General features: G+C 37.7%; 1 protein-coding gene across 1 annotated transcript; it reads right to left on the minus strand.

Annotated features, from left to right (window-relative positions):
- Positions 1-811: 811 nt before the first annotated feature.
- Positions 812-1,859, minus strand: LOC143591876 (auxin-responsive protein SAUR78-like). The gene is made up of 2 exons (XM_077071947.1): positions 1,328-1,859; positions 812-1,242 (listed from the first exon to the last, which is right to left on the minus strand). Exons 1-2 carry the CDS (start codon positions 1,751-1,753, stop codon positions 1,144-1,146), a joined length of 525 nt encoding a protein of 174 aa, XP_076928062.1. The 5' UTR covers positions 1,754-1,859; the 3' UTR covers positions 812-1,143.
- Positions 1,860-22,546: the final 20,687 nt, after the last annotated feature.

A 22,546-nucleotide genomic window follows, 5' to 3' on the forward strand; every position in this document is an offset into this window, starting at 1 on the left:
TTTGGATCCCATGTGGATCATTACCCAACCTAAAATAGCTTTTTTATTCTTATCTATGGATAAAGCAAGTGTGTTAATGTTTATTTATTTATTTCTTTTTTTTCCTTTTTATATTTTAACGTAATAAAATGAAACAATTTAGCTATAGAAAAAGAATATGTCAAATAGGATAGAAGTGGTCGGAAGATTGCTTTATTATTATTTTTTTAGTTTTTCCAGAAATATAAAATAAAAGATAATTAAAATACTTTATTCCTTTAAAATTTTCATTATATACATTGACTACATTCTCATAAATTTGTTCTTTTCTTAGCTATCATATATATAATTAGCTTTTATTCTCTGTAATACGGAGTTGTTTTATATTATTCATTTCTAATATTAATATATTTTTTTGGATTTTAATATTATTTATTGTAAGAAAGTTATTAATATACTTAGGATTTGATGTTGAAATCATGTAAGTGAGCTGCACTGCCAAGGTGTGGTGTTTCTGAACGCAGTGACGGATGAAATCATGTAAGTGAGCTGGGAATGCGGGTGAAGTGCCAACTGAATTCAGAATTTAGCGGTGGTGGGACACGTGCTTGAGGTTACAAATTCAAGAGCATAACGTACTACCAGTTATGCCCACCGACCCTGAAATTGTAGACATATAAATAAATTAGTATCATAACCACACTCTATAATTTGCAAACTCCCCACATATAATTATATAGGATGGGATGAGAATGCCTCTAATATTAATATTATCCATCTTATTCTGTTCGAACCTAATTGAAAAACCCAAACTCAATTTGTTTTGACCAAAAACGGAATAATGTTCACCCTATCCAAAACCCTATTAAGAATCGTCCCAAATCTAGCAAATTGCTTCTTTACAGTCAACTATAGCATTGCTATTCCTGTTCATTCAATTGTTTCACAGTAGTGGACCCAAGTGAATTTTCAGCCATAAATATTAACCAACAGATATTCAAATTTTATTTAATAAAAGTCAGAATTGGTAAACAAATAAAACTAAACTACATATACAATTATACAAACAACAAATTAACCTCATAAATCATCCAATAAATCATCACAACTTTTGAGATGAATGCATCAATTCAATTCTTCCACATTCCAAACTCTAAATATACATCAAAACGAGTACATATCAGCTAACTCATCAAAACAATCCGAACCGTCAATAAAATCCGCGTTCTCAAGCATCCATAAAAGGTGATCAAAAAGTACCACCTGAGAGAAAACAACAGTTTAGAATTATTTATGTAAAGTATAGTAGAAGTAACATTTCAATTTAAAAAAATAAACAAAGCGCAACCTCACAGTTAATAACCGACACGTCATCGGCCCCAGTTTTCTTTGATTTCTGGATTAACGCATTCACAAGTGGATGATTCAAATACTTTGAGCTAATCACATACCGTTTCCTCGTGCTACCGACGAACACTAGCTCTTGCGACCCGTCGTCGTCGGCGTCCACAACCGACATAGCGTTTGTGTTCCAAATGATTCCCGCGCCACGGTGGTGTCTAGCGGAGTTAGATCCAAGGCTTCTAGAGGATAATTGTTTTGATAGTGTCTTACATTTACGTAGAATTATGTTTATCTTCTTCATGGTTGATGTAATGTTGTAAGGGTTTATGGAGATGAGTGGAAGTATATATAGTGGTAAATTAATAAGGGAGGGTAGAATGTGTAAATAGGGGAATGATGGGGGTGTGATTTGAGAAGTTGGTGGGCCCATGTGTTAAATGGAAGTTAATGCTTTTATGTTTTTGTTTATTGGTGGGTTTAATTTAAGTTGGTTTGGATATGAGAGTGTACTTTGTCAACCGACATGATTTTTACTAAGGTAAACTTAAAAAAAAAGTGTTTTTTTATAAGGCATAAATTAAATAGAGTGTGATAAACAAGAAGAAAATGAGAAAAAGTAAACGGTTGTTATTTAAACTTTAACTTTGATGCATTAAAACTTCTTCTCGAGCGTATTAACATTAACTATATACTATTAGACCATGCGCGTTGGAACGCTTCCCACCCATATGAAGCCCCAAACCGTCGTAAACACCGTTCCCAAGCGTTTTGGGCGCAATAGAGGGTAGAGGGGGCGCTTTCCACATATCGTAGGTAGGGGGAAATGGGTGAAAGGTGATTGGTGGACTTGTTAATTGTTTTATTTTTTTGATAAAATATTATAATAAAATAATAATAAGATAATAATTTGAAATGACTTAATCCACTATACCCATTTTAGCAAAAAAAAAAAAAAAACTCATATGATGACGTGGCGCCACATGGCACAAAAAACCTCCTAAGGGCTCCATCACACATGGTCTTAGGGTGCTCTGGTGTAAACTGAAAATCCGAACAAATTCACGTGCAGCATAGTCGATTTAACAAGTAGAAATGTAGAATGTATTGTTTCGAATGTATTAGGGGAACAAGTCGTTTTTATCTCCCATGTATACTCTTAATGGTTATATTTTTTGGTGATTATGGTATATGTGACTTTGTTTTAAGATGGTAATGTAGACACGATACACGAATACATGACATGAACCTACACGACTTTAACAAGTATCAGCTATGTCGTTAACAAGTTTCATGTACTAAACAGGTAGACACGAATCGATCTGCTAATTTTCATGGCTAAACAGGAAAAATAACCGTTTACGTACATGTTAAGTACCTGTTAGTACTTGATTAGATTTTATTATAAATAAAAATATATAATAATAGAATATGGTATATATCCTATATAGTTAACCCTAAATTTTTATACTAAACAATCGAACACAGTACATATCATTCCAATCAAACATCAAGCAGACGACACACAGATCCTTCTCCGATTCTCCCTCTTCGGATCTAGCTCGGGTATTTTGGTAGTTTCCCTCCATATCTTCGGTGTCGCGGCCCTTCTATTCTCCAGTTTACTTCTCCACATCTTCGATTCTCCGGTAGTTTGGCTCCTCGCAGTTGCAGCGGCTCCACCGGTATTAACAGGTCCGTGTCTTATCGTGTATACTTGGTATTAAAAGGTTCATGTTCGGGTTTGCTATACAATTACACGATATGTTTTTGTGTCATGTACATATATACATGTTTCGTATTTGTGTCTTATCGTGTTCGTGTCATATCGTGCTCGGGTATATATGCCAATTTTCTCGCAAATGCAGACCATCAAATTTCCTATATTATCATGTTTTTTTTAAAAAAAAATTCTTTTTCCTACCTTCCCGAAGACTAAAAATATTGATTTCTTATAATATCAGGCTTTATTCTTTTTCTCACCTTCCCTAGACTAATATTATCTTATTAAATTAATACTAAGCATATCATTTTAAATATGTTACCCATTTTGTACTTTGTGAACATCCTCTAGTCTGTCTAAGTGCGTACTGCGTGCTTTAGTGTGGGTTTTACTTCCAAAATCAAAATTCTTAAAAATTCAATATACTTCCCTTATCAAGTCACAGTGGTGTTTTATTTATCAATATTTACACAAATCCTTTAATTGAATATTTGAATCTCTTCCATAAATATGGTTAAATGTTTCGAAACAGCGGTCCAGTAAGAATAAATAATTGGTGATTATTATCATATCCTCCAGCAATAATCAAAGTTACATGTCACTAGAATTTCGCATAAACATAAATATTTATAAAGGTATACGTTATGGCGGGTGAAAAGTAAAAAAAAAAATAGCATAAGTGTCATGTGTGCAGGGGGTGTGGTTTCACTTTCCATCTGTGGTAACGTGAAAGGCTGACTCGTTTGTAATTATTAGTTAATCAGTGTTATTAATTTTAAAATATTTATATAATAGTTTAATTTGTAATTAAAATAAATAAAAAAATCAATAAACGAACCAAACAAATCCCTAAAGTTAATATGTGCTAAGTAATGCCGTAGGTTCCATTTTCCGATGTTGTAAGGTTCGGTTGGGTCGTTTTTAAAATTGGGGCGATAACTGAATATATAATTGATTGTATTCATTTATTGAAAAAATGTTGGAAGAAAATTTATGAGAATGTTGAAAATTTTATATAAGATCGGAAGAAAGTTGGATGAATACTTGAATGAAAACAAGTTAATTTATGTGATTATAGAATAAATTTTAACTAATTATTTTTATCATTAGGGTGGACGCGGCGGTGCGTGGGGGCCTCCCCATCACGCGTGATGGGCTTCTTAACACCGGCGCCGCCCCCTTGTCACGCTGAAAAAAGGGAGTTTGCGTGATGGGTGTCACGCGTGATGAAGGGTTGATTCCAAGAAAAAGAGCCGTTGGGAGGGGGGTGGTTATGACCGTTGGGGGGCAGCCGTCGCCGGAGGTGATGGATTGCCGGAAAATTAACAGGGAAGAAGGAGTTGTGCTGTGGGTTTTGTTAGTATTATTATTATATTTTAAATACAATTTACACATTTAACCCTTTAACTTTCACATTTTTTTTAAACATAATTTAAAATAATTTACGAATTAAACCTTGAACTTTTAAATGCTATAAAAAGGATATAAAAGTCGGCTAAGTTGGCGGAAACGTGACGAGGCTTATATCAACCATTTCTTTGTCGGTTTTATTTATTTATTTATCTTTTTAACATTTAATCTTGCAAAAAAAAAAAAACAAAAACAAAAACAAAAAAAATTCCATCACACACCACCACCCCTAGTAAAAAACCATCACATGTGATGGATTTAGGGTTGGTGATGTGGCACCATTTGATTGGGTGGGGTGTGTGATGAGTGATGCCACCACATCCACCACCCCTCCCCCCCCCCCCACCCTTAGTCGATGCCAATGGCTAGTGGCACACCCTCAACCATACAAGAGTCACTTTCTTCCGCCATCAGGCTTGTGACAATCACCACCAGACCATCCTCCGCACCCATTCACACCTCTCTTGTTGTGGTGTTCCATGTCGAAAATGTGCACGTGGACAAGCTTAGTGCAATAGTGCCTACAACATGTCACACCCCAACCTACGGCGGAAATGCCGGGGTGTGAACTGATTGTCACAGCTCTCAAGGTTACTATCATGCAACATTATAAGTTTCAATAGCTATTTAATAATTTCAAATAAAACAATTACAGTTAAGTACATCAAGTATAACGAAATTACAACAATGATTAATTAAGTTTGAATCCTAAAAAGCATTTCTACGTGATCGTCATATTGCTAAATAACCAAGCTGATAACCTGCAAATGCGTATAAAATATATTTTTTGTCAACAACACATGTTGAGTGAGTAAAACACCAGTTTAAGACACACCAGTTGTAGTATATATAATATATAAAGAAAGATGCAAACTGTTCATGTGAGATAAACAGTTAAACCATAACACATACACAAACAATCAAACATAAAGAAATGGCTAAACCGTTGCCATGCGAATGAGCATTGGTTACCAAAAATGAGGTGTCGGTGAAACCATTGTCAATGCGTCGGACGCCGGCCACTACGACAGTCGTATGATCATACTAGACTGAGAATATGTTGGACCTCTTCGAATGCGGTTCAAATAAAGCAAGTAAGCAAATAACAAGTTAGGCATAAACTGATATACACACAAGGATTAAACAGTTACGGTTTTGAATATTAGATAATAGATAAATATGATACGATACGCATATGTCCCCAAAAATGTTAAAAATAAGTAAAAAGGGGAGTGATTTCACCTGATCGGATGAACGAAAGATAAATGAGGATGATGTGAGAAAGATGAACCCTTTGGGATACACCAACAAGGATTACTAGTTAGATATAATAATATAAATTAATTATAAATAATATAACATAATTTAATGATTTAAGATTTCGATGTGATTTGAATTATGATTTGGGAATATAATGTTTATTAATTGAATGATTGATCTCTACGGATTATTTGTTATTACAAAACAATATTAGTAGTTATCATTTAACTAAGAGAATCTTTTGTTTATCATATAATCGAATTTATGAATAATAAATTAAATAAATATAAGTTGAAATAATAAACGCTTAAAAAGTTAATTATAATAAAATTTATATTTTTGAATCTTTACGAAACCCATTGGTAAAAAATATAGTTAATTTGTCTTAACATGTTAATAAGTTTTATTATATTTTCGCTTAAAAAAGAAATAATACACATATATGCATATATAAAATAATTTGTAACAAAAGCGATTAATGACGAGAAAAGTCAATAATGACGTTCGGGTTTATTAAGTAAAGTTCGTTTTATTATTAATATATTTATAATACGTAAATATATATAACACACACACACACACTAAAACCTTGTAACGAGATTAGTTGACACGAAACGCTAACTTTTATGATGTTGGTTTAGATAAAAAAAATGTTTATTCTATACTTAATAATAATTATAAATGGTTTATTATTATTAAAAATGTACTTATAATACACACATATATATATATATATATATATATGCGTTAACGAAACTTTTAACGTAATTCGACAAGAAACGATGACTTAATGGTGTCGTTGGAAATAAAATGATGTTTATTTGATAATTAATACTAATTATATTTAAGTTATAAAACATTAAAATCAATATAGCAATTAAAAACCAAGGAAGTCAAATAAATAAAAAGGTTTTGCGCTGGCCGGGGCTCGAACTCGCGCCCTGGCCGGCTTACAGATCCTAGCGACCACATATGCGACCAGTTGGTCTAGCTGATCTGTTGTTTACAGAATAAGAACAACAATATGAATATAACAACCCAGATTAACCCCCCAAATCCATATGAACCCTAGAAAACTCAATTGATCAAACCAGTTTACGTTTGTTTAATTAGTGTTGGGGGTAATGTTAAACAGTTTATAACGACCAAAAATCATAAACAAATTGCCAGAAACAATTACTAATGTATGGTGCATTAGGACGAAGAACGGACGGCTCATCACGACGAAGAAAACCTATCTACATGTTACTAACATCCAATTGCTTCATAGGTCTTCGTCGCAGGGTTCGGATGAAGGTGTAGATGTGATTAATTGGATTCTTTTCATCTATAAAAGGTAGAATGCTAATATTGTAATGACGGTTCATTCTTTCATCAATACGAAATCCTTTTGATCCGGTTTTTCAAATTAACGAGGTCAGCAAACACGTTTTGGAAAGAATTATATTATGCCAAATTCAATTACCAAAAATTATGACGAAGATTGCGGCTCAAGATACGAAACGGGTATATGGGTTGCGATATAGGTCCTGGATACGAGTAAAAAGTATGGGTTTCGGGTTTAGGCATGGTTATAATATAATAATAAGATTAAATATCAGATTTGCAAAATAGCCCCTCATGTTCAAGTGTGGTTACCAAAAGAGTTTAAATTCATAGTTTTGGGTGAAAATGTATATACATTAAAGTTAAATAAATATAGTAATATATATAATTAATCTATAATATATATAAACGAAGACATAAAAATCCTACGTGTCGCGATGTGGTCTCTCCCCCTTTTTTGGAGTCACCAGATTTGCTTGATTTTTAAATGGAGGCTTCTCATGCATTTGACCCGAATTAGTGGGTATGGGTCTTACCAAACCCAGATATTACGGGTTATAACATCTCATTAAATTAAAAATTATTCTCACCAAATTATTGATGTAAAAATCCTATAAAATAGGATATACTAAAATTTAATATCTTATTTATTTTAAAAAGATATATATATATATATATATATATATATATATATATATATATATATTTAAATTAAAAACCAATTTGACAGTAAAAAAAATAAACGGGTCATGGGTTTCATCAAACCATAAGTATATTATTTATGTGTGAAACAATTTATCATCAAACCATAAGTATATTATTAACCTTCATATAATAAAAAAATATAAATTCAAAAAATAAATAAATATTAGAACAAATAATATAAAATAACCCCCGTAATACGGGGGATAAAAACTAGTTAAACCATAATATAATAAGAATTAATTAAGTCGACATTTTTATTCGATAAAATAACCCGAACTAAAAGCGGGTCGAGTGACGGATATAAACCAGTAGTTTGAAAACCCGAGTTGTTACACAACACTTAGTTCGATAAATTATCAAAAACACACATTTTCTCAAACAATTAACTAACACGATTCATTATCTTTATTTTTCGAGCTTTTTTAAAAGCACATTGATTTTTATATTGTCTGTCAAAAAATTACGAGAATTAATATAAGAGTGTTAAATATTTATCATCATAATAAGAAGAAAGACAACTTGGTGTGGCTAGTGAACAATGTACTTACTACCTTTATTAGTGAAGAATTGTAAAGACATGACATCTTATATAGTAAGTTGAAGAGGGTTCTCACTACCTTTGTTTAGCGAAGAATTGCAAAGATACACTATTTTGACCTAGTGTATTGAAGAATATGATCACCACCTTCACATGGTAAGACATTGCATATTTGCATGTATTGATGATCCCTATCTTTTAGAGGTTGATTAATGTAAAAACCTTTAGAAAGGAATGTTGGAGAGAGAAATAGAGTAGGTTTTGTTAGCATCCGCTTAAACTTATATTAATTAATAAGGTCCGAGAAAAAAACTAATCTAAGTAACACATGCATAATGTGTTCTTGGGACATTTAAAATGTTAGCTAAATTTAGTCGGCTACCGTTTTTACTCGCCATCTTAAAAAACGGATACCAAAAGTTAGCAAGGAATTAAAAAGTTGGCTAAATTTTTGGACAGTCCCATTTTGGTAAGAAAACGCAATATTCATTTTTTTATATTTTTTTTCCCTAATAACATGCAGCTCACCTTAGTTATTTTCCATAATAATAAAGGTGACGCGCACGTTCGAATTTTTTGTCCTTGCCTCATCACGACACATGGGGGTCCCCGCTCTCTCCGTCATATTCAATCTCATTATAGGTACTAGTTGCTAGTCTATGTTTCCTTATGTTAACTCTTTTAATAAATATTACACCATTTTTATTCATTATGGTGAAGGGTATGGCACTCATTTGTTACGTCTGCAATGTCACCCAGGGCGCCCCATGGACTAGTGAAATGGACTAGTGAAATCAGGCAAAGATTTTAAGCTCACACATAATTAAAGCCTTAAAATTCAAAAATGTAGTTGACTAGTGTTGAAGCTCGTACTTCATTGCGGCGTTATAGGAGAGGGTGCTAGTATAAATTTAGTTGTGACCTGCTATATATATACATATATATATATATATATAGTTTAGATCAAATACAAATGAAGTTAACGTGCTAATTGTGAGAATCAAGTAGAGTAATATGATGTAATTACATAATAACTCTACTTGATTCTCACAATTAGCATGTTAATTTCATTTGTGTGTTAACTTTCTCAAATATATATACATACATACATATATATATGGGCGGAATCAAGAGAGAACTCATCTTAAAGAGAGAACCAGACCTCCATTAAAACAATTGATTTTACATGATCAATCGTTGAAAATAAGGGAAGGGGGAAATAGAAAAAGATAAGGTTGGGTTTTTAATGAGGGGGTAAATTTAGAATTGACCTAAATCTAAACCTGCCATTATCTCTTCTCTCACTCCATCATTCCCAGTATCTTTCACCCAATCTAGATCTAATATATAGTATGTTGTATTACATATATGCAACAGTTATCTATTACGCATATGCAACACTAATATATTATCTACATATATAGTATGTTGTATTACATATATGCAACACTAATATATTGCATGCATATGAAGTTTGTTGTATTACTTATATGCATCACTTGTCTGTTACGTATATATGCAATCTGTTGTATTACATATATGCAACAGTTATCTATTACATACATCTGCAGTCTTTTGTATTGCATATATGCAACACTTATAATTGATTGGATTGAGGTGTGTTTGCTAAGAAGCATATGGAATATTTCATTGTATTGTGTTACCTATATGCATTTATCTACAACTAAATTCATATGGACTGGTGGTATTACATATATGCACTTATGTGATATACATAATATTAGTATTGCAGGAACCCCATAAACACAATTGGTTCCTAATCCTCCAAATTACCTCAACAAAACTACACATTGATTAACGAAACTAATATAAACATACTCAAAATCAATAATCGACTCTCAATCAATCTTTAATTTCATCAATGTAACTCTAATTTTGACGTTTTCTATCCAATTTTGACTAATGACGAAGTCAAACTCTTAGATCTGATAATTTGCTGACTAAAACTGGAAATTGAGCATTAAATTTGTTCCATAACATCTCAAAATCATTACTATATCATCAAACTCTCATCAGTTCAAACAAATATCAGATTTGGATCATCAATTTTTGAAGACGTATGGTGAAGACGGTAATTGGGTAAAGATATGGGCTATTGATATTATTTGGAAAACATTTTTAGAAAAGTTACCCTCTATATAAGTTCTCTAGTTCTCTCTCAAACAATGAGTTCTCTCTTAATCTTTCCCTTATATCCTTATATTTATATTAATGAATTATATATATAGACCGGCCATCTAAGCTTTAATCTAAACAACGATAAAAATAAAAAAAGACATGCTTAACCAAATATATCAAGAGTTTAAAATTAGCATTATTTATATTAGGTTAAATAATAAAAAAAAAAAAGATTAAAGAAAAGAATTATACGCATAAAAAATTATAAGAAAAAGTATTTGTTAAAAATACTATTACACCGATAACTCTATTAAATTAGTTATGCGTATAAACGTAAATCTCATTGAAAATAAAGAATTATTAAAAGTTAGGGATGGTATTATAACTCTAGTACTAAAGTTCATGAGTAAAACGTAAATTGGTTAAATAAAAAAAATTGCCTAAAAACTTTAGTTGTTTAAGAAAAAGAATGTATTGATATAACTTTATTAAAATTCTGAGGTAATTCACCTCTTGAACACTTTCTAACTGTTGTGATGCATAGTTGTAAGTTTAAGTTGAGGAGCTGATAAATGTTAGCCATTCCAACAACCATAGCTTTTAGCTTGAATGCCACGCCATATATTAGGCTTAGGGTAGTGGGGCTTGGTTGTCCTAAGTGATCTAATATATTTGCGCCACGTAGGCGTTGATGTGGCACAGGATCAAGCCCCTCAACCAAGCCCCAGAGGGTATAGTGGTCCAGATGATCAAGGGCTTGGTTAGGGGCTTGATTGATTTTATTTATTTATTATTTTTTTGTTATATTAAAATACTTCATTAAAACATAAATAAAAAGGAAAATAAGAATAAAAATAAAAAGGAAAATAAAAAATACATATAAATAGCGCTTTTATTTTTGTGTTGCCAATTCCTTCCGAATACGTTTTTTTTCTTTCTCCATTAGCGCTTGGTCGTATGGCGGTAGGTGGCTAAAGTCTTTGGCTAGAAAAGCCAAACTCTTGAAACGGTTTCTTTTGTGTCGAGCTTCACCAATCGAGAGGAGGCCACTTGACAATTCCTTAATTTCTTTTTTATAGTCGTCATCAACAACCGTTTTTTCCCACGATCTCTACCCGGAGGGCGGCTACAACCTTGGTCTTTAAAATGACATTCGGACAAGTTTAGGTCGAAGTCAATTTGATTCTCCGACCCGCTCGAAGAGACGTATGTGCCGGACGCACTAGTTTTTGTACGTTTTGCCCCATCGGTCACGTCCTCCGCACATAGTTCAATCCATTTCGAGCACTTTCTTAACACCTCCCACAAGTAGTCATCGTCAAACGTCTTCACCACCCCATACCTCCGCAACACCTCTTGTTTCCATTCATCACAAGTGAATCGGTAAACCACGAGATCATCGGACCCACTCGGTCGCATTCGGTTAGCATTGCGGTTATGTATGTTGGTAAACAATCCTACATATCTACGAGTATCGGTCCACCGACCCGATATCATATTATCGGTACGAGCTGTAACACCCCGACCAAAGGCGGATTATACATCGGGGCGCCACATATTGTTTCATTACTCGTGACACTATTGGTGTCAATATTTATTAATACACATTTTATCGCGCACGCGCAGCGGGGAAAATAAAGAACATAAATCAAACATAAATCAATATATTATAAATTATAACATTCAAACAACATTAACTTGTCTTGATACATTTTAATTCTAGGTCCAAAAGTAAAAACGTCCTACGTGTCCACAAGCTCCAAAACAGCTACTGCAAACCTGAACATGTGTTAAAATAAACGTCAAACACTTGCGTGTTGGTGAGAAATCAAGTTTAATAGATAATCATAGATAATCATAGTAAATCTGCGCGCAACACGTGTATGTCTAGAGTTTAACAAGGGTGTAATCAGATTGTGATCAAGCCTAAGATAGTTCATAGATCATAGTTCAATCCATGCTCCCAATTGAGCATAAAAACGAGAAAACATCTGTGCAAGTGTAAACAAAGAAAACCGTAAACGATAGGTCTCCCGTGTTCAACTAATGGTACCAACGGAACTGCGGAATAGGCCGAACAAAGCGGTTAATGATACACACATACAAATAAACAGCCAAGTAAACGTCCTCAACACATGGGATACTGCGCGACTAAAGTTCATAAACAAGTTTAAGACTCAAGTTTTGTATGAACACATGAACATCCCCAAAGCATTTAAAATAAAAAGGGATTAGATACGAGATAACTCACATGATAAACGATGCGGTGGAAGATAAAGCAAGAACCAACTTTAAACAAGCACAAGTTAACCTATAAATAAGATTATTGTTTAATGATTTGTTTTAAGTCTTGATTATAAGTTAGCATAATTAATAAGTAAATTATAATATATATTACCGGAAAAGCAGGAAGAACAAGGAGGAAGACGGAGGCAGAGAGGAAGACGGCAGAGAGAGCAAGGAGCAAGAGAACAGGAGAGATTAAGTGTTTTGTGTGTGATGTGTTAGGAAAAATAATACTATTATTTATAGAGAAACCCTAGGAGACATAATCCCTAGAAAAGGGGAAAAGATCTCAAAAAGCAAAAGATATCAAAAAGCATAAGAATCCAAAAGCAAAAGATATCAAAAGATATGGCAGCTGCAGGGGGCAAGATAAAAGCTGACAGGGAACAGTAACAGGCATGGGCGGTTCAGATAAAGGTACTGGATAAAGCTTGGCAAAAGCAGATCTCAAAAGATAATGTCAGTCGCTTTTTCTACCAACCAATGGGGGTTGGTACGCATGCTGCGCCGAAAGTAACTATTCAGACATAAAGCAGATTAGGTCAACAGCTCAAAAGATAAGACAACACAAAAGCAAACGGCTAGATTTAAACAGAAGATACAAGGGTTAAGCGCGGGAAGGCTGAGTGCGCGAGCGCGAAGGCTGGCACAACATTCCTTAGCGCACTGCGGGAAGAATCACAAATCCTTAGCGTGCTGCGTGAAGAACAAGAATTCTAAGCGCATCGCGGGAAGAACATACATTCTTAGCGCATTGCGGGAAGAACATGCATTCTTAGCGCGCTGCGAGAAGAGTTCTCTTCACGCATCGCAGGAACAAGATGTCTTCACGCAGGCTTCCATGTAAGGAGTCTGGCGCGTGGAGCTGCAGACATCCTTAGGCGGGAAGAACCAAAGGACAAGCAAAGAGGAGGGAAACAAGGCGTAAGGGTGGGACGGCGACAAGAGGGAAAAGAAGGCGGAAAGAGAGAAGGAAGAGGGACGGGACGGCGGAAAGAAAGAGAGAGAAAGAGGCGGGAAGGAAAATATATATTATTATTAAAAGTAAAATATAAGTATAAATATTAAATAATAAAAGAGAGATCGGGTCAGAGAAACGGGTACCTGGGTCGGGTCGGATCGGGGCAGATGTCACAGTCTCCCCTACTTTAAGAAATTTCGTCCCGAAATTTATCTCGAAGTAGGTTGCGCAGAGAACAGGTGCGGGTACTTGATCTTCATTTGATCTTCCCTTTCCCATGTAAACTCGGCTCCGCGCTTGGACTCCCAGCGAACTTTCACGATAGGGATACGACTGCGCTTGGTTTGCTTAACCTCGCGATCCATAATCTCAACAGGCTTCTCAATGAATTGCATGGATTCATCAACTTGAACTTCATCAAGTGGAATGTGAAGGTTCTCGTCAGCTAAACACTTCTTGAGATTGGAAACATGGAACGTTGGATGCACATTACTGAGCGCGAGCGGCAGGTCAAGTCTGTAGGCAACTTTTCCCACACGCGCGAGAATCTTGAATGGACCAACATAACGAGGAGCAAGCTTACCCTTCTTCCCAAAGCGGACAACACCTTTCCAAGGCGACACTTTGAGGAGAACAAGATCACCAACTTGAAATTCGAGAGGCTTTCGCCTACGATCTGCGTAACTCTTCTGTCGGCTTCTGGCAGTCAGCAAATGATCACGGATCTTGGCGATTTTATCGGTTGTCTCTTGAACAAGTTCGGGTCCTGTGATTTGAGTTTCACCCACTTCGCTCCAACAAATCGGGGAGCGGCATTTACGACCGTAAAGTGCTTCAAATGGGGCCATACCGATACTGGAATGATAGCTGTTGTTATAAGAAAACTCGATCAAAGGCAGGTGTGAATCCCAATTACCTCCAAAATCAAGAACACAAGATCGGAGCATATCCTCAAGAGTTTGAATAGTTCGCTCAGACTGACCGTCAGTCTGAGGATGATATGCCGTACTCATGTCCAAGCGAGTTCCTAGCGCAGATTGGAGAGATTTCCAAAAGCGAGATATAAAACGGCCATCGCGATCGGATATGATGCTCAAAGGAGTACCATGGCGGCAGACGATTTCCTTGACATAAAGCTGCGCGAGATGCTCAACACGGTAGTTTTCACGAATGGGCAGAAAGTGAGCAGATTTAGTCAATCGATCCACTATTACCCAAATGCTATCATGTTTGCTTGCTGTCAAAGGTAACTTGGTAATAAAGTCCATCGCTATACCTTCCCATTTCCACGTAGGAATTTCTGGTTGTTCGAGCAAACCAGATGGGCGTTGGTGTTCAGCTTTAACTTTAGAACAAGTCAGGCACTTAGCTACGAACACAGCAATATCCTTTTTCATACCGGGCCACCAATAAGTTATGCGCAAATCCTTGTACATCTTATCAGCGCCGGGATGAATAGAATACCGAGATTTGTGCGCTTCACTCAGGATATCAGCGCGAAGATTCTCATCACAGGGAATCCAGATGCGATTGAGATAGCAGAGAATTCCACTCAGATTAGGCACAAAATGTGCTTCCGCGCCACACGCTAACTCGGCGCGAAGGTTACCATTACTGATGGATGCGCGCTGCGCGTCACGAATACGCGATTCAAGGTTGCTTTGAATCGGCGCGAAGTGAAGCTGGGTGCGCGGCAAGATACAGTTAAGTTGGCAGGGTTTTCGGCTGAGCGCGTCGGCTACCACATTAGCCTTACCAGGATGATACCGGATCTCACAATCGTAATCGCTGATGAGTTCGTTCCATCGGCGTTGCCTCATGTTAAGTTCCTTTTGATCAAAGATATGCTGAAGGCTTTTATGGTCAGTGTAGAGGATACACTTAGTACCATAAAGGTAGTGTCTCCAGATCTTCAAGGCAAAAACAACTGCACCAAGCTCGAGGTCGTGAGTTGTATAATTCTTTTCATGAACCTTAAGTTGCCTTGATGCGTAAGCGATAACCTTGCCTCGTTGCATAAGAACACAACCGAGACCTTGGTTGGATGCATCGCAATACACGACAAAATCATCATTACCCTCAGGTAGCGCAAGAACAGGAGCTTCACACAACAAACGCTTGAGCGTTAGAAAGGCTTCTTCTTGCTTCGAGCCCCAAATATATGGTTTACCTTTGTGCGTAAGAGCTGTTAAAGGCAAAGCGATCTTTGAGAAGTTCGAAATGAATCGCCGGTAGTAACCAGCTAAGCCCAGAAAGGAACGGATCTCAGAAGGAGAGGATGGCGTAATCCAGTTCTTGATTGCTTCAATCTTGGATGGGTCGACATGAATACCCATCTTGTTTACAACATGACCAAGAAACTGTACTTCATCAGACCAAAATTCACACTTGGAAAGCTTAGCATAGAGTTGCTCGGCTCTAAGCTTTTGCAATACCAATCGGAGATGTTGCTCATGCTCGGCCTTGGTCTTAGAATACACCAGAACATCATCGATAAACACGATCACGAATTTATCCAAGAAAGGCCTACACACCCGATTCATAAGATCCATGAAAACGGCGGGTGCGTTGGTTAGACCGAAGGACATGACCAAGAATTCAAAATGGCCATAACGAGTACGAAAAGCAGTCTTCGGAACATCTTCATCGCGGATACGCAACTGATGATAGCCAGAGCGGAGATCAATCTTCGAGAAACAGGAGGCACCTTGGAGTTGATCAAAGAGGTCGTCAATACGCGGTAAGGGATACCGGTTCTTAATGGTGAGTTTGTTCAACTCGCGGTAATCAATACACATGCGAAACGATCCATCTTTCTTTTTAACGAACAACACCGGAGCACCCCAGGGCGAAGAGCTAGGGCGAATGAATCCTTTAGCAGTCAACTCTTGGAGTTGGCTGGCCAATTCTTGCATCTCAGCGGGTGCAAGACGGTAAGGAGATTTAGCAACAGGGGAAGCACCAGGGACAAGATCAACACGAAACTCGACTTCACGAGCGGGAGGGATACCAGGAAGATCATCAGGAAAAACTTCAGGAAAATCACGCACAACAGGGATATCGCGAAGCTTCTTTCCTTCATCGGGTTTAACCACATGGGCTAGAAATGCAACACACTTCTTCCGCATGAGTCTTTGGGCTTCGGCGCAAGACATAAGCTTAAGACCACTGGAGGGTTTTTCGCCGTAGATGTGAAGATCACCATTTTCTCGAGGAATGCGAATCAACTTCTTGGCGCAAATAACTTCGGCGCGATTCTTCGAGAGCCAGTCCATGCCAATGATAACATCAAAGCTTCCAAGAGGCATAGGGATGAGGTCGATCAGAAAATCGTTTTCGTTAAGGTTAAGCGTGCAATCTTTAATTACCGAGTTTATTAAAACAGTTTCGCCATTAGCCAATTCAACTGAAAAATCTTCTTTTAAGTTATCGCGCGGTCGCGCAAGCTTCCGCTCAAAGGCGCGAGAGATAAAACTTCTATCGGCGCCAGTATCAAAAAGCATAGATGCATAAAATCCGTTAAGCAAAAATGTACCATTAACTACGTCGTTATTCGCTTGCGCTTGGTGCGCGGTTATGTTAAAAGCTCGGCCACGCGCCACTTGGTTCGAAATTTGGTTCACCGGATTCGCTTGAGTAATCTGAACTTGTAGCCTTGGGCACGCGTTCCGGAAATGACTGGGATCACCGCAGTTAAAGCACGATCTGGGTCGTGGGTTTTGGTAAGTTGGCTGTGGGTTCTGCGGGTAGGCTGGTGGTGTTGGCGCAATCGGATTGGAGGGAGGGGTTCTACAGTACTCAACGGAGTGACCTACGCGGCCACATCGGTTACATTGTCGACACGGGACTTGAGGGGGGTGATGAAGTCTACAGGTTGGGCAAAAGGGTTGGTTTCCTGTGTAAGGCTTCTTAGTTGGCGGGGCAGGAAGTGCTGGATTGGTTAAGGCATAGTTGTGGACTACAGGAGGTGCTGGGTAGGTTGACAGTGGGTTAGGCGCGTAAACTGGAGGTTGGTAAGCGGGTTGCTGGACAATGGGCGGGTTGGTAAGCGCATAGGCTTGTCTGCGCCTACGTTTCTGGTTATGGTTTGAGGGTTCTGGTTTGGTTTCTGTTGGTTCAGGGACAGTCTTGGTGGGTTTGGTCTTCTCAGTTCCCCGCAGGAACAGGGTTCCTGCTCTGACATGGTTGTCGCTGAGCACAGCGGCCAATTCGATGGCGTCAGAGAGGGTTACTGGGTTTCTGGCCCATACAGAATCTTGAATTTCCATGGGGAGACCCCCAAGGAATTTCTCGATGGCTCGGCGGGAAGGGGTAACAAGGTGAGGGACCAGTAAGCTTAGCTCGTGGAAGCGCGTCGCGTACTCGCGCGCTTCACCGCTGTATTGCTTCAAGTTCCAGAATTCTTCCTCCAGGCGCTTAACTTCGTTGGGAGGGCAGAATTCTCGCGTAAGAGTTTCCTTGAATTCCTCCCATGTCATGCTAGAAGCAGCCTCTGCGCCACGCGCATGAGCTACTCCATTCCACCATGTAAGCGCTCTGGATTCCAGGACACTGGAAGCATATAGGGTTCGTCTTTCTGAGGGGCATTGGGTATGGAGGAAAGTGTTTTCAATCTTCTCAAGCCATTGGAGCATCACGGTGGCTCCTTCAAGACCTGTGAACTTCGGAGGGTTACCCGCATTAAAGGACTTAATGTTATAACTGGAGGTATTAGCATTGTTTTGGCTCAAAGCTTGGGCTATTGCGGCGGCCATTTCCTGGGAACGTTGCTGTCTACGCATGCGCGAGGCTTCTCTTCTCTGAAATCGGCGAGATAGCGGAGGCATTCTATAAAAATTTTAATTTTAGTTAATATCTTGGTTTTAGCGCAAAGTTTTAATCTTATAAAGCTTGGTTTCGCAGAGTTAGATACTATCAAAAGTTAAAGTAAAATAAATGATCCTAAATGCAGACTTTAATAAAGGTAACAAATTCGAATCAAGAATCGGCAATTCATGTATCACCATGACTTTCCGAATTCCCAATTTAAAATGACTAGTAAACGAGTATTGGAGATTGACGATTCATGTATCACCATGACTTTTCAATCTTCAATATAAAACATACAAGAAAATGAGTATTGGAGGTTGACAATTCATGTATCACCATGACTTTTCAAGTCTCCAACCTCAGAACATAATCGTAAATGGAAATTGAAAATCAACTATTCATGTATCACCATGACTTTTCGGATTTTCAAACCCAACAAACGAATATGTAAGAAAAATCAATAAAATCGAAATTCAACAAAAATCGAAACATCGCGAAATAAAACATAAAATCATATACTGCGCAAGTGCGAGCATATTCATAAATAACGAGTAATTAACAATAAGCGCGCAAACATGAGATTTCTCTCATGCGCGAGAAGGGACTCTTAGGTATTCTAGGCCGTTACGTCTAACCACCTATCCTAAGTCAACGAGCTCTGATACCAATCTGTAACACCCCGACCAAAGGCGGATTATACATCGGGGCGCCACATATTGTTTCATTACTCGTGACACTATTGGTGTCAATATTTATTAATACACATTTTATCGCGCACGCGCAGCGGGGAAAATAAAGAACATAAATCAAACATAAATCAATATATTATAAATTATAACATTCAAACAACATTAACTTGTCTTGATACATTTTAATTCTAGGTCCAAAAGTAAAAACGTCCTACGTGTCCACAAGCTCCAAAACAGCTACTGCAAACCTGAACATGTGTTAAAATAAACGTCAAACACTTGCGTGTTGGTGAGAAATCAAGTTTAATAGATAATCATAGATAATCATAGTAAATCTGCGCGCAACACGTGTATGTCTAGAGTTTAACAAGGGTGTAATCAGATTGTGATCAAGCCTAAGATAGTTCATAGATCATAGTTCAATCCATGCTCCCAATTGAGCATAAAAACGAGAAAACATCTGTGCAAGTGTAAACAAAGAAAACCGTAAACGATAGGTCTCCCGTGTTCAACTAATGGTACCAACGGAACTGCGGAATAGGCCGAACAAAGCGGTTAATGATACACACATACAAATAAACAGCCAAGTAAACGTCCTCAACACATGGGATACTGCGCGACTAAAGTTCATAAACAAGTTTAAGACTCAAGTTTTGTATGAACACATGAACATCCCCAAAGCATTTAAAATAAAAAGGGATTAGATACGAGATAACTCACATGATAAACGATGCGGTGGAAGATAAAGCAAGAACCAACTTTAAACAAGCACAAGTTAACCTATAAATAAGATTATTGTTTAATGATTTGTTTTAAGTCTTGATTATAAGTTAGCATAATTAATAAGTAAATTATAATATATATTACCGGAAAAGCAGGAAGAACAAGGAGGAAGACGGAGGCAGAGAGGAAGACGGCAGAGAGAGCAAGGAGCAAGAGAACAGGAGAGATTAAGTGTTTTGTGTGTGATGTGTTAGGAAAAATAATACTATTATTTATAGAGAAACCCTAGGAGACATAATCCCTAGAAAAGGGGAAAAGATCTCAAAAAGCAAAAGATATCAAAAAGCATAAGAATCCAAAAGCAAAAGATATCAAAAGATATGGCAGCTGCAGGGGGCAAGATAAAAGCTGACAGGGAACAGTAACAGGCATGGGCGGTTCAGATAAAGGTACTGGATAAAGCTTGGCAAAAGCAGATCTCAAAAGATAATGTCAGTCGCTTTTTCTACCAACCAATGGGGGTTGGTACGCATGCTGCGCCGAAAGTAACTATTCAGACATAAAGCAGATTAGGTCAACAGCTCAAAAGATAAGACAACACAAAAGCAAACGGCTAGATTTAAACAGAAGATACAAGGGTTAAGCGCGGGAAGGCTGAGTGCGCGAGCGCGAAGGCTGGCACAACATTCCTTAGCGCACTGCGGGAAGAATCACAAATCCTTAGCGTGCTGCGTGAAGAACAAGAATTCTAAGCGCATCGCGGGAAGAACATACATTCTTAGCGCATTGCGGGAAGAACATGCATTCTTAGCGCGCTGCGAGAAGAGTTCTCTTCACGCATCGCAGGAACAAGATGTCTTCACGCAGGCTTCCATGTAAGGAGTCTGGCGCGTGGAGCTGCAGACATCCTTAGGCGGGAAGAACCAAAGGACAAGCAAAGAGGAGGGAAACAAGGCGTAAGGGTGGGACGGCGACAAGAGGGAAAAGAAGGCGGAAAGAGAGAAGGAAGAGGGACGGGACGGCGGAAAGAAAGAGAGAGAAAGAGGCGGGAAGGAAAATATATATTATTATTAAAAGTAAAATATAAGTATAAATATTAAATAATAAAAGAGAGATCGGGTCAGAGAAACGGGTACCTGGGTCGGGTCGGATCGGGGCAGATGTCACACGAGCCCTACTCCCCACTTGATCATAAAAAGATTCCCGAACCTTGGCCCAAAAAATTCGAGCTTTTTGAAAGTCGGCTACAAAATAAATAACAAAAAATGTAATAAGTACACACAAAACTTAAAAGATATATTAAACAATAAAATTTACGAAATAATTTACCCGTGTTTCGATCTTGGGATATTTCAATCCAAGCTTTCGCCAACGCAAGCTTCTCTTCTTTAGACCACGGAGTAGACTTCCGCTTCTCTGGTGCCGAAGGACCATCCGCTTCACCGGTCTTCCTCCCCTTCTTTTTGTGGGATCGTTTTGCCGGCTCCGGTTGTGTTCCCGGGACCGAAAAATCGGGTTGTGACATCCCGATGAACTCTTGAAACGAATCGTCGTCCATGTAGTTACATTCCTCGGGAAATTGAGTGTCGTTGATGTTGCCCCAACCCGACATGGTTTGTAACTTGATAGATTCTTAAATTATTAAAGAGAAATGTAGTGTGAATTGTGTGTTATTGTTATAAAATGGGGTAATTATTTATAATGTGTTATTTATTAAAAAAAAGAAGTTAAAATAGCCAACGGCTATTTTTTTGAAAACCCAAACAGCCCAACGGCTCTTTCCTCCCGCGGTCACACCCACACCGGACCACCGCGCCCCCAACCACCTGAGGGGTGTAGCGGTGTTCGCGAGCCAGTGAGCCACGTAGGCGGCCGCGCCCCCCGCTCAGCCCCACTACCCTCAGCCTTAGCTTTTTGAGGAACTAGATACAACTACTTCATCAACAAATGTAAAATACATCCCTTTTCTTACTTGTTCAATAAATTACAGATGGATTGCAATTACACCAATCAACAGTAGGTTTCTATGAAAAAGCCATGGAAAAACTGCAGATGCAATGGGCTACGGACAGTAGCTCACTACATAAAGTGGCAGAACACTAAAATAATTTTGTTTTCAGTAGATCGGGTTTGCCATTCATTAAAGGGTAGCGGAGTATTTTGTTGCCCGCTTACCTGTCTCTCTGTTGTAATTGTCTCATTTTGTTCGATATAAATATCATTATTAAAAAAAATTAAAAACTAAACTTCGTATGCGTAAATTATGAAGCAGCACAATGTACCGCAACCAAGAGAGGGCTTTGATCCTTTCAGGTTTCTGGCGAAGGAACTGGCAGAGCCGTTTGGTTTCCTTCGAGAATCAAATTCGAGACGCCACAACTCGCGGGTCTCGAACTTGTATTTTAATTATTACAACATGTTCTTTTATTTACTTCGCAAGTTTTTTTAATTTCTACGTATTTGTCATTACCCTGTTATAGCACGTGATGCTTTCTAATTACTTGCTACACTTTTTTAAACACAGTTTATAATATCTATGTTAAATTAAAAATCCATTGAACCGGCCAATTTGTGTGGTTTGGCTGTTGGCCCCATAATAGTTAGGCGGCTGATATGAAAAATCAATAAAACCAAGAAATGGTTCGGTATTCGGCTTG

This window comes from Bidens hawaiensis, unplaced genomic scaffold (assembly GCF_021521415.1).
Source record: "Bidens hawaiensis isolate Kalapana, Puna unplaced genomic scaffold, B.hawaiensis_p1.1 tig00040116_1, whole genome shotgun sequence".
Classification (NCBI taxonomy): domain Eukaryota; kingdom Viridiplantae; phylum Streptophyta; class Magnoliopsida; order Asterales; family Asteraceae; genus Bidens; species Bidens hawaiensis.

Coding starts and splice junctions, on each gene's coding strand:
- LOC143591876 (XM_077071947.1), bottom strand. CDS start 1,753: ATGGGCCCACCAACTTCTCAAATCACACCCCCATCATTCCCCTATTTA. Junction 1,243..1,327: donor TGTCGGTTATTAACTGTGAG/GTTGCGCTTTGT, acceptor GTTTTCTCTCAG/GTGGTACTTTTTGATCACCT.